This window comes from Calliphora vicina, chromosome 3 (assembly GCF_958450345.1).
Source record: "Calliphora vicina chromosome 3, idCalVici1.1, whole genome shotgun sequence".
NCBI classification, from domain to species: Eukaryota; Metazoa; Arthropoda; class Insecta; order Diptera; family Calliphoridae; genus Calliphora; species Calliphora vicina.
Genome location: NC_088782.1, coordinates 83,646,618 through 83,661,435, shown reverse-complemented (window position 1 = coordinate 83,661,435; position 14,818 = coordinate 83,646,618). Strand labels below are relative to the sequence as shown.

The window sequence follows — 14,818 nt, the reverse complement described above, 5'->3', positions numbered from 1 at the left end:
AGGATAGTGTAATATACAAATCTGGTATCCTTTATTAATATTCAAATCTGGCAACCTTGAGCTGTCAAATATAAAATGATTAATTGTTACATGGATTTCTACGAGCACGTGCAAGCTCCTTTTTATAATAAATTATCTATATTTTAAGAAACAATTAAACGTGTACTTAATTAATTATCAACGACCACCACAGATTGGCGACGAGGTCAACCAAAGTCTTTACAATGGATAAAGATCAATTTGCTGCATTCATGCAGATGCAACACAACTTAGTTACACAGGTAATGCAAATGGCGGCACAGGGGCAGAACACGGTACAAAATGCTGCCAACACAAGTGCCACTACTACTGCTTTATTGCCAAACTTTGAACCGTTTGACTCTTCCAAAGAGTCATTCAGGAATTACATCCAAAGGTTCAAAAATTATACGGACATGAAAGCAATTTCTACAAACAACGAGTACTGTGCCAAACTGTTGTTAAATTCAATAGGAGCAAAGCTTTTCAATATGGTAAGCGCTTTAGCAGCACCAAAGGCACTAAATGAGGTTCAGTACGGAGAGTTACTGCAACTGTTGGAGACACATCTTTCTCCAAAGAAGAATGTGCTGGTGATGCAACACCAATTTTTGTCGAAATACCAATCGGAAGGACAGTCCATTGCCGAATTCGTGGCAGCATTGCGATCCGAAATCGGGGATTGCGAATTTGTGTCGGGATGCAAATGCAAAGCATCAGTAGCGGACATATTTTTACGGGCCCAATTTATACGGGGAATTTATGATAACAACATGCGGGAACAACTTCTACAATCAGGATCGAGCCAATTTGAAGATGTTGTGGCAAAGGCAATTGCTATGGAGGCGGCTAAAGCCGATTTTTCTAAACGTAAAAATCATAAATACAACAATAAAGCTGCTCTATCGTCGAAAACACAACAACCACAAGGTAAAATTGATTACAAAAAATTGGGCATAGATGGCTTATGTTTGCGGTGTGGTAGAAGTAATCATTTCGCTAAAGACTGCCACACACATAAGGACAAACTAAAGTGTACCGGGTGCAACAAAAAAGGTCACATCGTTAAGGTCTGTATTGCTACGTTGAGTAAGTCATCAAATGGGAGAACCCCACACATGAAGTATTCAACAAACCAAATACATCAGGATGAAGATTATGGCGTTTATAAGGTGATTGACGTTTACCAAAACAACAACAATTCTACAAATGCTGAACGATACTATACAGACATCGATATAGAAGGTAAAATGGTAAAGTTCGAAGTGGACTCTGGGTCAGGTTTTACATTTCTGCCCAGGGGTCAATTTAACAAGCTACAATTAAACACACCAGTGGTTCCCACCAATATTGCGTTTCGTTCGTATACTCAAACAACATTTATACCTGACGGGAAAATAAAAGTAAAAGCTAGATACAACAACTCAACTATATTCGATGATATTTACATTGTTCCAGATGGCTGTTCAGCATTGGTGGGTCGCTCGTGGATCAGGCGGTTAAACATAAATTTAAATGACCTGGACAACAATAGTAAAACAACAAATAGAGCTGATATTAATCAGGTAAGCGTTATCGATGAAATTATACATGAATTTTCTGAGGTATTCGAAGAAAAAATTGGTTGTACACGACAATACAAAGTTTCGTTACAATTACGTGAAGGTGTCAAACCAATTTATAACAAGGAAAGACAAATCCCATATTCCTTAACGGAACGAGTTGAAAAGGAATTAGATGTGTTGGAACAAGCTGGGATTATATCCAAAACAACGAATAGCGATTGGGGGTCGCCCCTGGTAGTAATACCTAAAGCTGATGGGGGGGTCAGACTGTGTGTAGATTATAAGATCGGCGTAAACCAACGTCTAATTGACGCACACTACCCAATTCGTAAAATCGATGACATTTTTAATAGCCTTCGGGATTCAAGGTATTTTTGTAGACTCGATTTGTATAAGGCATATTTACACATACCTGTAGACGAACAGTCGAGTATAATACAAACAATTTCAACTCATCGGGGAACGTATAAAATGCAACGGTTATCATTTGGCATTAAAACTGCCCCCGCAGAATTTAACAGAATTATTGACCAGATATTAAGGGATGTACCGAAAACAGAGTCGTACTTCGACGACATAATTGTACATGGAAATTCAATGGAAGAGTGCATTTCTCATTTAAAAACTTGCCTTGGACAGTTGAAACGTTTCGATTTACACCTTAACCGGGGCAAATGTTTGTTTTTCAAAGAAAGCATTGAATTTTTGGGTCACATTGTTGAATTTAATACGATAAAAAATCTCCATCAAAAGTTTCTGCAATTCTTAACATGCCTACACCAAACACGGTTGACGACGTTAGAAGGTTCTTAGGGATGGTAACGTATTACGCACGCTTTATACCTAACATATCTACAACAACTACACCCTTAAGACACCTCTTGAAAAAAGATTCAAAGTTTAACTGGACCAATAAATGTGAAGATGCGTTTAACACACTGAAAAGAGAATTGGCTAGTGAAAGAGTATTGGTACCCTACAACCCTAGTTTAAAAATTCAATTGGCATGTGACGCAGGTCCAACAGGTATTGTGGGTGTCTTATCACACATATTCGATGGAGAAGAGCGGCCAATCGCGTACGCGTCTAGGGCATTGACGCCCGCCGAACAAAATTACTCTCAGCTGGATAGAGAGGCGCTATCAATTGTTTTTTCTGTTCAACGCTTCCATGAATATTTATTCGCGCGTCAATTCGTACTCATAACGGACAATCAGCCGATTATGAGAATTTTTCATCAAACTGCAAAACTGCCTCAAATGACGTCTGCCCGATTGCAACGGTATGCAGCGTATTTATCTGGGTTTAATTATGAGATACAATTAAAAAAAGGGGTCGACAACACTAACGCGGATTGTCTCTCCAGAGCGCCCGATATTACAACAAATTTCGTCGAATGTTCTATCAAAAGAGAAGTACATCTTATATGTAATGAAAGTATTAACCATATTAGTAATTCGAAAATCAATTTTCAATCACTCCGTGATGAAACCCGTAAGGATAAACACATTTCACAAATCATAAAGAAACTACGTAACAACAACAAAACTAATAATGACAATGATATCGATCCAGAATTTACAGTTGATGAGGACGTGCTTTTCAGAGGTCAAAGAGTAGTAATCCCTGAAATTCTACAACCATATGTGTTACAGGAACTCCATTATACGCACTTAGGCATCACTAAGATGAAACAACTGGCACGCCGCTATGTATACTGGAAGAACATTGACAAGGACATTGAAAATTTGGTGCGATCATGTCCATCATGTGCGTTAGTAAAAAGTTCTCCAGCTAAAGCGGAACTTCATCCGTGGGAAGAGCCAGATGGAAATTGGCAACGCATACACATAGATTATGCCGGTCCTTTTCAAAATAATTTTTTTCTGGTGATAATGGACGCAAAGTCGAAATGGGCTGAAATCGGTATTAGCCGAACAGCACCGTCGTCATTGTCGACAATAGAAATTTTAGAAGAAATTTTTTCGAGAAATGGATATCCAAACGTTCTGGTATCAGACAATGCAACAATTTTTACAAGCGAGGAATTTAAAACTTTTTGTAAAAACTGTGGCATTTTTCAAAAGTTTATAGCGCCAGGCCACCCAGCCACGAATGGGTTGGCAGAGAGAAATGTACAAACTCTAAAACACAAATTAACGACAATGGAAAATGAAACGATGTCTATTCGGAAAAAAGTACAGGAAATACTTTTTAAGTATCGCGCGACACCATTAAAAAACTCTAAAACTCCTTCGGAACAGTATTTGGGAAGGCAATTACGTATAAGTCTGGATGCATTTAAACCAACTAAGTTTAACAGAACTCAATACTCAAAATGTATGGCCAGGCAACTGTATAAGGGTGAGAGAGTCTTAGCTCGTTATTACACAACAAACAAGACAACTTGGAAGATGGGTACAATTACCAAGAAGCTTGGAAATCTCCATTATATAGTTGAATTAGATAACGGATTTGTGTTCAAAAGGCACATAAATCAATTACGTGCATCAAATGTCCAGCCTACTATTCCCGAAAACAATAACAAAAAAATAGTTCTGCGAGATGAAGACAACAGTCGACAATATGCAAACATCGAAGATCTCGTGGAAATACCCAATGACTCAACAAACACATCAGAGCGAAATCCACAATCATCATCACCAAATCAACAAGCATCTTCATCGTACCAACAAACATCATTACCAAATCAACAAGCATCGTCATCATCAAATCCACAAGCATCATCATCGAATCAACAAACATCTTCATCGTACCAACAAACATCATTACCAAATCAACAAGCATCGTCATCATCAAATCCACAAGCATCATCACCGAATCAACAAACATTATCAAATCAACAACCATTTTCATTAAATGTACAACCGCCATCTACGATACCGCGTAGAGTTTCGGCAAGGGTTCGTAGACTGCCTCCACATTTAGGGGACTACATAGTAGACTCTGAATGAAACCTCATACGATTATTTATTATCATTTTGTTTTATTGATTCGATTTTAAAAATATTTTATCAAATTATTAAATTACATAAATACATTGAATTAAATATTGTAATTTTGAATAAGTTAATATAATTAGTATGTAATAAGGGTGAGAGAATTGTAGTATACAAATCTGGTATCCTTTATTAATATTCAAATCTGGCAACCTTGAGCTGTCAAATATAAAATGATTAATTGTTACATGGATTTCTACGAGCACGTGCAAGCTCCTTTTTATAATAAATTATCTATATTTTAAGAAACAATTAAACGTGTACTTAATTAATTATCAACGACCACCACAGATAGTGAACCTGATAGACTAAACAATGAAAATCATTTTTCTATTCTGGAATGTGAAACTAATGAACCAGTAAATAAAATCCACTCTACAAAACCACCCCCCATTTACTTGAGAGAAAATAATTCGAATCCACTGGTTCAGAGCCTGATCTCATTAATAGGAGAGAACTCTTTTTACGTAATCCCAATCAAGAAAGGCACGATTCATGAAACTAAAATACAGGTCAATAGTGAAAACGATTAACATATTTTGAAACTCAAAAGAAAAGTTTTTACACTTATCAGCTGAAAGGAACCAAGGGTATACAAGTTGTAATAAAGGGTATTGACTGTAATGTTGAACCACTCAAAATAAATTAAAGCTTAGAAGATAAAGGCTATAAGACAAAAAATGTGATAAATATTAGAAATCGCGAAAAAATACCCCAACCACTCTTCCGTGTTGAACTTGAACCCGGTGACATAAACCTGAAAAAAAAATGAAACACATCTCATATATAACCTGAAGTACTTATTGCATCGTAAAATTACGGTTGAAGAACCACACAAACGATTTGGCCCCGTCCAATGTATGAATTGCCAAGAATATGGACACACCAAGGCATATTGCAAATTGCCACCAGTATGTGTCATTTGCGGGGAGTTGCATAACACATCCCAATGTAACAAATCCAAAGATGATCCTAAAATAAAAAAATGCAGCAATTGCGGAGGTAACCACACAGCAAACTACAGGGGTTGTCCTGTCTACTCAATTATTAAAAAATCACAAAGCCAGAAACCAAAGATTTTCCCCGCTCAGCCATTAAGTAACATCAATTTGAACTACCCCCCGTTGCAACAGACATATGACAACAAAGTAACATATGCAAATGTACTTAGAAACAACCAAACTCAGACGCAAGTCCGTCAACTCCAAAACGAAAATATGAACCCAGAGGTAAGAGAGCAAACGCCAATTTTCAATTTTACCCGACTAGAATCTACAATAGAAACTCTTGTGCAATCGGTAAATAACTTTACAAACTCAATGAGTAACATGATGCAAGAAATGCTTAAGATGCAATCAATGTTATTGCAGGCTGTGCTTAACAGACCATGAACTGCCTAAGAATATGTTTTTGGAATGCCAACGGAATACGCCAACACAAAAACGAACTCGAATATTTTTTAAGAAACCAACAAATTGATGTAATGCTGGTTTCTGAAACTCATTTGACGTCCAGAAGTTCCTTTCGAATAAATGGATATGTAATATATGACACCAAAGATCCCAGAGGTAGAGCATGCGGAGGCTCGGCAATTTTAATAAAAGCTCGAATCAAACACTACTTAATGTGTGATTTTTGCGAAGATTATCTTCAAGCTACTACAATCTGTCTTGAAGATTTTCATCGCAACTTAGTGATTTCATCGATATACTCACCCCCTAGATTCTCAATTACAGAAAGTCAATATAATAGATTTTTTAAATCACTAGGCCCCCGTTTCCTGGCTGCTGGCGATTATAATGCTAAGCACACATTCTGGGGATCACGACTGATTACCCCTAAAGGTCGTGTTTTGTTCGACTCAATTTCTAAAATTGGTTTGCATTTGCTTTCGAGCGGCCAACCTACTTACTGGCCTGATGAAAAATATACCTAGAGAAATGATTCAAATTGAATCCTCGCTGGAACTATCTTCAGATCACTCACCCACTATTATTACTTTATTGAGCCCCCTAGAAATTGTATCCCCGGCTGGTAATTTAGCGATGGCAGGCACAAGAATAAATTGGCTCAAAAATAAAAAATACCTCAGTACACATTGCTCGGAAAACATACCGCTTAGAACACCAGAAAACATCGATCACTCTCTTATCAATTTCGATAAAAATCTCAAACTGGCTGCTCAACATTCTACCCAAACCCCCCGACAATTCAGATATAATAGAATTAATTCTGCAGATGTCGAACGGATCTTAAATGAAAAAAGAAGATTTCGAAGAGAGTGGCAATTGCACAGATCCCCCAACTAAAATCGAAGCTTAAAAATTGTATAAAAAGACTTAAAACGCTCTTGGAATTTCGAAAAATGGAATCATTGAATAAATATTTAGAAAGCCTGGCCGCAACCCCGCAATCGGATTACTCATTATGGCGAGCAACAAAAAGTCTTAAAAGACCTGTTATATGTAAGTCACCCTTGCGAAATTCAAGTGGCGGTTGGGCAAGAAATGATACTGAAAAAGGGAATCTGTTTGTTAATCATTTAAAAAAAGTATTTACACCGAACACATCAAACGAAGCAATTGAGTTGCCACCTGTTGCACCCCATTTTGGAGCAGCCGTACCCCTACGTTTTGAGATTCGAGAGATCGAAAATGCTATTGTTGATTTAAGTCCCAAGAAAGCGCCTGGTATGGACAAGATCAGCAACAAGATGCTTATGGAGCTACCCCGGATAGCAATAAAAATAATTATTTTTATTTTTAATGCTATATTACGACTTGAATATTATCCTCCAGAATGGAAGGTTTCACTGGTTACCATGATACCCAAGCCGGGAAAAGATCACACAAAAGTAGAATCATACAGACCCATCAGCCTATTGTCTAATATATCAAAGCTATTTGAGAAGATACTTTTGAACAAGTTGTACCCGATGTTAACTGAAAACAATTGTATTCCGAATCATCAATTTGGATTTAGAAGAAAACACAGTACTATCGAACAAACCCATAGACTTGTAAATATAGTGAGAAAAGCGTTTGAACAAAAGAAATACTGTTCTGCGTTTGAAAGGTATGGCATGCTGGATTAATGTACAAATTGAGTCAAAATTTACCGGCAAACACACATAAGCTGTTGGAAAGCTATATAACTGGTCGAACATTTAAGGTTAAAGAGGAAAACTTTTTAAGTACTGCACAACCCATTGAAGCTGGAGTCCCCCAAGGCAGTATCCTGGGACCTTTTATATATTTGATATATTCGTCTGATATGCCAACTAACAATCGCACTCATATATCAACATTTGCTGATGATACTGCTATTCTAAGCATTCATGAAAACCCTTAAGAAGCGTCTCGTTACAAAACCACATATTTGAATTAGAAAAATGGTTAAAACAATGGAAAATTAAAGTCAACGAGCAAAAATGTACACACATAACATTTACATTGCGTAGAGAATCATGCCCCCCTATTCATATCAATAACCAAACAATAATTCAACAATCGGAAGTGAAATACCTCGGAATACATCTCGATCGTCGCCTTACATGGAAAAGTCATATAGATGCAAAGTTGACTCAAATGAAATTGAAATCAATTCAAATTAATTGGCTTATTGACAGAAACTCCACGCTTAGTTTAGATTGTAAACTTCTACTTTATAACATGATCATAAAACCGATATGGTGTTATGGCATACAGTTATGGGGCACGGCCTCAGCGTCAAATGTAGAAAAGATCCAAAGACGCCAAAACAAGTTTCTAAGAATGATCACAGTTGCCCCCTGGTATATCAAAAACGCGAATATACACAAAGATCTAAACGTGCCCATTGTAAAAACTGAAATCTCGAAAAATGTACAAAAATATTTAAAAAAAACTTGAAGTTCACCCAAACCCGCTGGCTCGCAACATATTAGATAACCGTGGCCACACTCGATTAAGAAGGAGGGACACAGCAGACCTAATCTAGAAGGAAGAATGCCAATTTAACTAAAACAACCATGAATACAAAATTTTTTCGACCGGCACTGGCTGGACTAATTAAATAATAATTATTAGATATAAGATTTGAACCACTTATTGTTAGTTCATAATGAAGATACAATAAATAAATGATGATAAAAAAAAAACATGTGGCAAGAGTGTGATTTGGAAGCATCCTATAATATAAACCGGATTTGTCGTCATTCTAGATTTGGTGAAGAGTCAACCCATGCTCATCAACGTAAACCTTAAACTCTTTCACAAATGGATCAATAAGATGAAATTTAGAAAAATCTAATTCCATGTCGACGCTTAAATTTCTTTAACCATCCTTCACTGGCATTGAAACCTGAAATGGATTGATACATTTTGGATTACAAATGAATGGCATTTGATCGTAAAATCGCTGCTAATATTGGAAACAATTATTCCCACTTATAAAGCTTTTTTCCATTCTTGTGTACTCAGCATTCCTTAAGGTTCAACGTTTGTCAGGGCCACTTTCTGTTGTACGTACGAACTTTTTTTAATGAATTTTCCTGCTTTATAATGCGGTAAACCGAAGACTTCTTTAACTTGTAATTCACGCAAATTGAATCTCCACTTTTTTGAGAAATCGTTGGATTTAAAATATGTTGAACTTGTCCCATATTAAGACACACGGATAAGCTTACTAAATTGAAGATCCAAAACATCCAAAAAGGTTAATATACCACATTGTAATAAAATTTTAAAAAAACAGATAAAAGTTTAGAAAATAGAACCCGTTTTTCGTAAACTGTCGCGATTATAGAACCTGCAATGTTAAAAGTTGAGCCGTCGCGATAATAGGTAGTCGCGAATATCAAGCTTGCACTGTATTATGTTTGAAAATAATACTAGTAGTTTGGAATAATATTAGTTTTATTTGAGGCCAATTTCGTACACTTTCCAATTTTGAAAACAAAAATTAAGAAAAGAAAAACTCACTGGTCCATAATCATAGTCAAACACTAATGTCGGTTCTTTTTAAAAACAACTTTAAATTAAAAACCCGCTTTATATTATTTCCCAACTATAGTCAAAATTAAAGTATGTTTTAAATTGAACCGACTTTAACTGGGTGCCACCTCAAATGTAGAAAATGTTTCCATACAATATACAACAAAATACAGACAAGTGGCATCGCTGAACAGCTCCAAAAAAGGTAAACAAAAAAAGTAACCGGAATAACTAAAGAAAAAAAGTTTTTTGCAAAATCTCTGCCAAATTCTTGTAACTTAATTTTTTTACTTTTTGCAGAACTGTTTTACATGGCGAAGAACAGCTGATGCTGTTGTTAAATGAGTTAATAACAGCTTCAGCTTGTTTTATATTTACAGTCGACTTTAACGTCAAAAATGTACTTTAACTTGTCTATGGTAGACCTAAAGTCCACTCTTAAGTAAAGACGACTTTATTTCTATTAAAATATACTTTATTTCTGACTATGATTATGTGCCACTGTTTATTGTTGGTGTTTTGTTTAGGCTTTGATATTTTTACAAATAAAGCTTGAGTGTCTGTAATTTTTATTCTCAATAGTTTGATTTGTATAATATCTTTAATTTTTTTTAATTTAGCACAATTCTTACTATAAAAAATTAAAAATGTAAATTTTTAATTATTTTTAATGTAATATATGTTCGAAAACTCTAATTTAAATTCGAAATATTTAAGGCGCTCTATAAAAGAAAATAAATTATTAATAAAAAACTTCACTTTTTTTTGCAAAATCAAAAACTTTTTTGACTTTTTTTCAAAATGGTTTTAGATTTTGCAAAAAAAGGTCTTAAAGGAAAATACTAAAGCTTTCTTTTGAGCAAAAAATTAAAAGAGGTGCCCATTTTGAAAGAAAAGTCAACAAAGTTTTTGATTTAGCCAAAAAAGTTGTATGTCTTGAGTTTTTGAAAATTGTATATATCGTGTATCGGTTTCAAAAGTTGGTTCACTTGACATGAAATCCCCCATATAGTAAAGAATTACAGAAACATTACCCATTTTGTTTTGATGTTGCCAATTAAGAAAAGTTTCATAATTGCTTTTTAATTCTAATTCTAACTGTATCGCTAAATAATTATTTACCGGCATACTTTTTTAATAATTTTCTATTAAATGTGATTTATTAAAAATTAATTTTTGATGTTTTTTTTTTGTTGCAAATATAACATATTTGGCGGGGAAAACCGGAATATCTTTTTGTTTTATTCTTATGAAAAAATATAAAATAAAGCTTTTGCCTCCATTGGAATGTTTTTAGAATTTTTTTAATTGTCACAGACATACACATGTATGTATGGATGGGTGTATATATGTATGTATGTGTGTATCTATGCATGTATATATGAATGTTTATATTCATTTGTTTAAGACGCCATGACGCCATTTGTACATATACTGCGCATGACATTAGTAAAAATATTGATTTATGTAGACAATCTAAAAAGGGAATTGTTTAATAAAGTAAAAACTTTGACATGCTTATTTCAAAGGCGATTAAAAATTATAGAATGTAAGTGGAAATTATAAGACAAAATAATAGTTAAATAGGATGTATTCACAAAAGTAATTACTCCTTAATTTTCTAATTTCAGTCGAAAAATCGAAAATATTGGGAAAATGACGCAAATGACACAAGATGAAATAATTAGTAATACTAAAACAGTTTTACAAGGCCTGGAGGCACTTCGCGTGGAACATGCATCTCTTATGTCAGGAATTAGTGAAATAAATAAAGAAGATGAAAAATCATATATTATTAAAAAAAACATTGAACATATTGACCTTGGTTTGAGTGAGGCCCAAGTGATGATGGCATTAGCATCACATCTTCAAAATATTGAAGCTGAAAAACAAAAGCTTAAAACACAAGTTCGTAGATTGCATCAAGAAAATGCTTGGTTAAGAGATGAATTAGCCAATACACAGCAAAAGTTTCAAGCTTCTGAGCAATTAGTTGCACAGTTAGAAGAAGAAAAGAAACATTTGGAATTTATGACATCTGTAAAAAAATATGATGAAAATCAGGACCAAGATGATATTAGTGAAAAGCCTCGACCGGACCCCGTTGTTGAATTGTTTCCAGATGAGGAAAACGATGACAGAAATAATATATCTCCAACTCCTCCAAGTCAGTTTTCAAATCAGTCATCCGGATACGAAATTCCAGCTCGTTTGAGAACTCTTCATAATCTGGTAATTCAGTATGCCTCACAAGGAAGGTAAGTAATTACATATTTTGGTTTTCTAAAGTGAGAAACTCAAAAATATAATACCAGTATAGACGAATTTTTAATTAAATTAAGGAATTTCATTTATATTATTTGCTAAATTATATATATGTGTGGACTTTTGACAAAATAACTTAGGTGTAATTTTCATATTATTCAGGAGACCGTAAAAACTGCTGAATTGATCGATAATTATTTTATTATTTGTCCTTGGAGAACTTTATTATTTGTCTCAAAGAATTACACGATCTCCTGAATAATTTTAATATTCCACTTAATAGTATACATATATAATATTAATCTTAATGACTGACTGATTCATCGTCTAGCCCAAACCTATAAAGCTGGAAATTCAGATATAATTCCAAATTTTTGGTGGTAAAAACGAATAAAACCGGTCCTGCCTTATTCCAAACAAAAATAGGACTAAAATTTGTTCGTATGTATTCTATCCTAATCAAAAAAAAAAAAAAAAACGCAGAAATCTTTCAGTACTTGTTCGGCATACATATATCTGAAATATATAAATTAAAAACTAAATAAATCCAAATTTTAGTGAGACCTATATCTCTTTATTTGTAATCAAAGTATTACCAGAAAACATAGTGTTGTTTTAAAATATGTTATAGAAGAAGTAGCTATTAGGGTGATCCGACCGGATTTTAATAAGCGGTTATAACCGGTTTTTTCTGTTAAGTCGGTTTCGGTATTTTTGAAAAGCTCAAATTTCGAATATCGAAGAAACCGGTTTATTCTCCTCGAATAGCCGGTTTTTTCTAAAAGTGTGTTTTTTATTAGTTTTAGTGTATTAAAAACTTTAAAAAATATTTAAAATTCCAAAAACTTGTTTAAAACAAATACTGCAACTATTTTAGAAGACTTTTATATACACTGAGGGAAAGATCATTTTAAATGTCTAGCATTATAAAAACAAAAGAAAAAAAAATCGATTTTACTCCAAAGCATTTAAACTGAGTTTTATTACTAAGATATAATTTTATCCTTCAATTTACTGACATTAAAGATCTTCGGGTAAAATTAGACCCAAATAGAAAAAAGATATTTTTTTTCGAAATTTTTTTGTTTTTTTAAAACTGACGTAGTTATTGACATTTGATTAAATAAAAGTCATAAAATATCAAAAATATAAATCTCTCATTTTAGAAAAAATTCCATTTTAATTTCAAAATGGGTAAAACTTAACCCGAATACACGTCATAACTCAAAATCCGGGTGTTTTGAACTGAGTAATACAAAATATGCGCCGTTCTTTAGTCTTTCATATAGTTATATCAGTTTTCAAAAAAGTCAATTATTTATTATGTGAAAGTGTTTTTCTGTTGTAAACGTCAAAATTAAAACTCATATTTTCTCTTATATTTGACAAGTAAAAATTTGAGTTATATACAGAATAGAAAGATATTAACATCTACTATTTAAATCAGGTTTTATTTCTGAAATCACATGATCTGTTGAAAATTTATTTAAGAAATTGTCAAATGTCATAACACATTCAATGCCGTTTTTTTCGAAACGACTTTTTTTGAATTATGATGTTGTTGCAGCGATATGTATTTATTATATTTTGAATTTGTGTATTTAAATTAAATATTAATAAATTCAAGAAATATAAAAGTATAAATTATTAAGTTAAAATTAGTTATATGTAGTAAGTAGTTACATTAGAAGAGTTAAAATACAATTATCAAATTTCAGTTTCTATCAGCATCTTTGTAGCTTTCTGCATGCGTGTCCTAAATTTTATCTTTCAGGGATTTTTTTATTTTTCACACAAATTCCTTAAATCTCTAAATTTTTGCATATGAATGAAAATAGCAGTGTAAGTTCTCTGAGAGATATAAAGTTTTCCCTAATTAATTTGCCACGTAAAAAACATAAGGTAGAATTATTCGATTTTTCTCTTGGTCGAATAAAACTAATAATTCGAATAAGAGTTATTCACCCCTATCGGCAATAACATGTGAAATTTTGTTCCCATAAAATATTCATTTCCCTCGAAGGGAAAATTGCTATCGGGAATATTTCCATTCACAATAGTTGATTTTGTTCGTAACAGCTGTTTATTGTTTACAAAATTCCATATAAAAATTTCACAACAAGGGGAATTTTCTCACGTGAACAAAGGTGATGAACGAAAAAAGGAAAAGGGAAAATATTTCATGTGAAATATTGATTCGCGATAGGGGTGATTATCTTGTTCGAATAATTCGATCACACGTTTAAAATTAATCGAATTATTCGAATAATTAAAATTTTTTTAAAAAAAGTTAAGACGAAGTTTTGTTGTAGGTTTTTTATTATTTTATTGTTAAAGAAAAACAAAAAACAACGTTAAATTTAACAATTCAAGTATTGATAATGTTAAAAAACATTTGAAAACAAAGTACATCATTAAATTTTCAACAGAAATATTCTGATCAGATTCTCTCCCGAACAATCTACAAAATAATCTACAAAACAATCTAGCAAACCCTTTAGTTTCCGTTTTGGAGCTATGCTTTAAAAAATTTGAATTCAAATACAATATAAACGTATTAAGAACTCTTTTATGTCGTTCATTAATTCGGGTTTTAAATTGAGTAACTAATTCATTAGTAAATTAATTATTCACTATTTCTAAATTTCTATTTCTCTTTATCTTTAGTTATTTCTCGAATTTCAGAAACAATACAATTTTTGTGAGTCATTATTACTTATTTTAATTTGAAATTATGAAAAATGTTAAGCAATTTAATGAATTTAAGTACATATGAACATTTATTCGTTGTATTCGATTATTCTACATAAAATTGTTCGAATTATTCGTTATTCGAAAATGGCCATTTTTATATTGTTCGAATAATTATTCGTAAGAAATTGTTCGATTAATCGAACGACCATTAGTCGAATGAATACCCTAATATCAATGGATAGAGGATTTTGTCTATTTTTCAAAAATATATATAACTTTAGAC

At 33.1% G+C, this 14,818-nt stretch overlaps 1 protein-coding gene across 2 annotated transcripts in view; it reads left to right on the top strand.

Moving 5' to 3' along the window:
* Klc (kinesin light chain) overlaps positions 1–14,818 on the top strand; it is a 331,732-nt gene that overhangs the window by 65,103 nt on the left and 251,811 nt on the right. Inside the window, exons 1-2 of one of the 2 annotated variants that reach the window (XM_065503172.1) lie at positions 11,107–11,125; positions 11,208–11,834. In XM_065503172.1, coding sequence (XP_065359244.1) covers positions 11,233–11,834 — 602 coding nt within the window. In that variant the 5' untranslated portion in view covers positions 11,107–11,125; positions 11,208–11,232. Of the gene's footprint in view, positions 1–11,106; positions 11,126–11,207; positions 11,835–14,818 lie in introns of those variants that run through there. The other variant, XM_065503173.1, reaches the window with a different exon arrangement.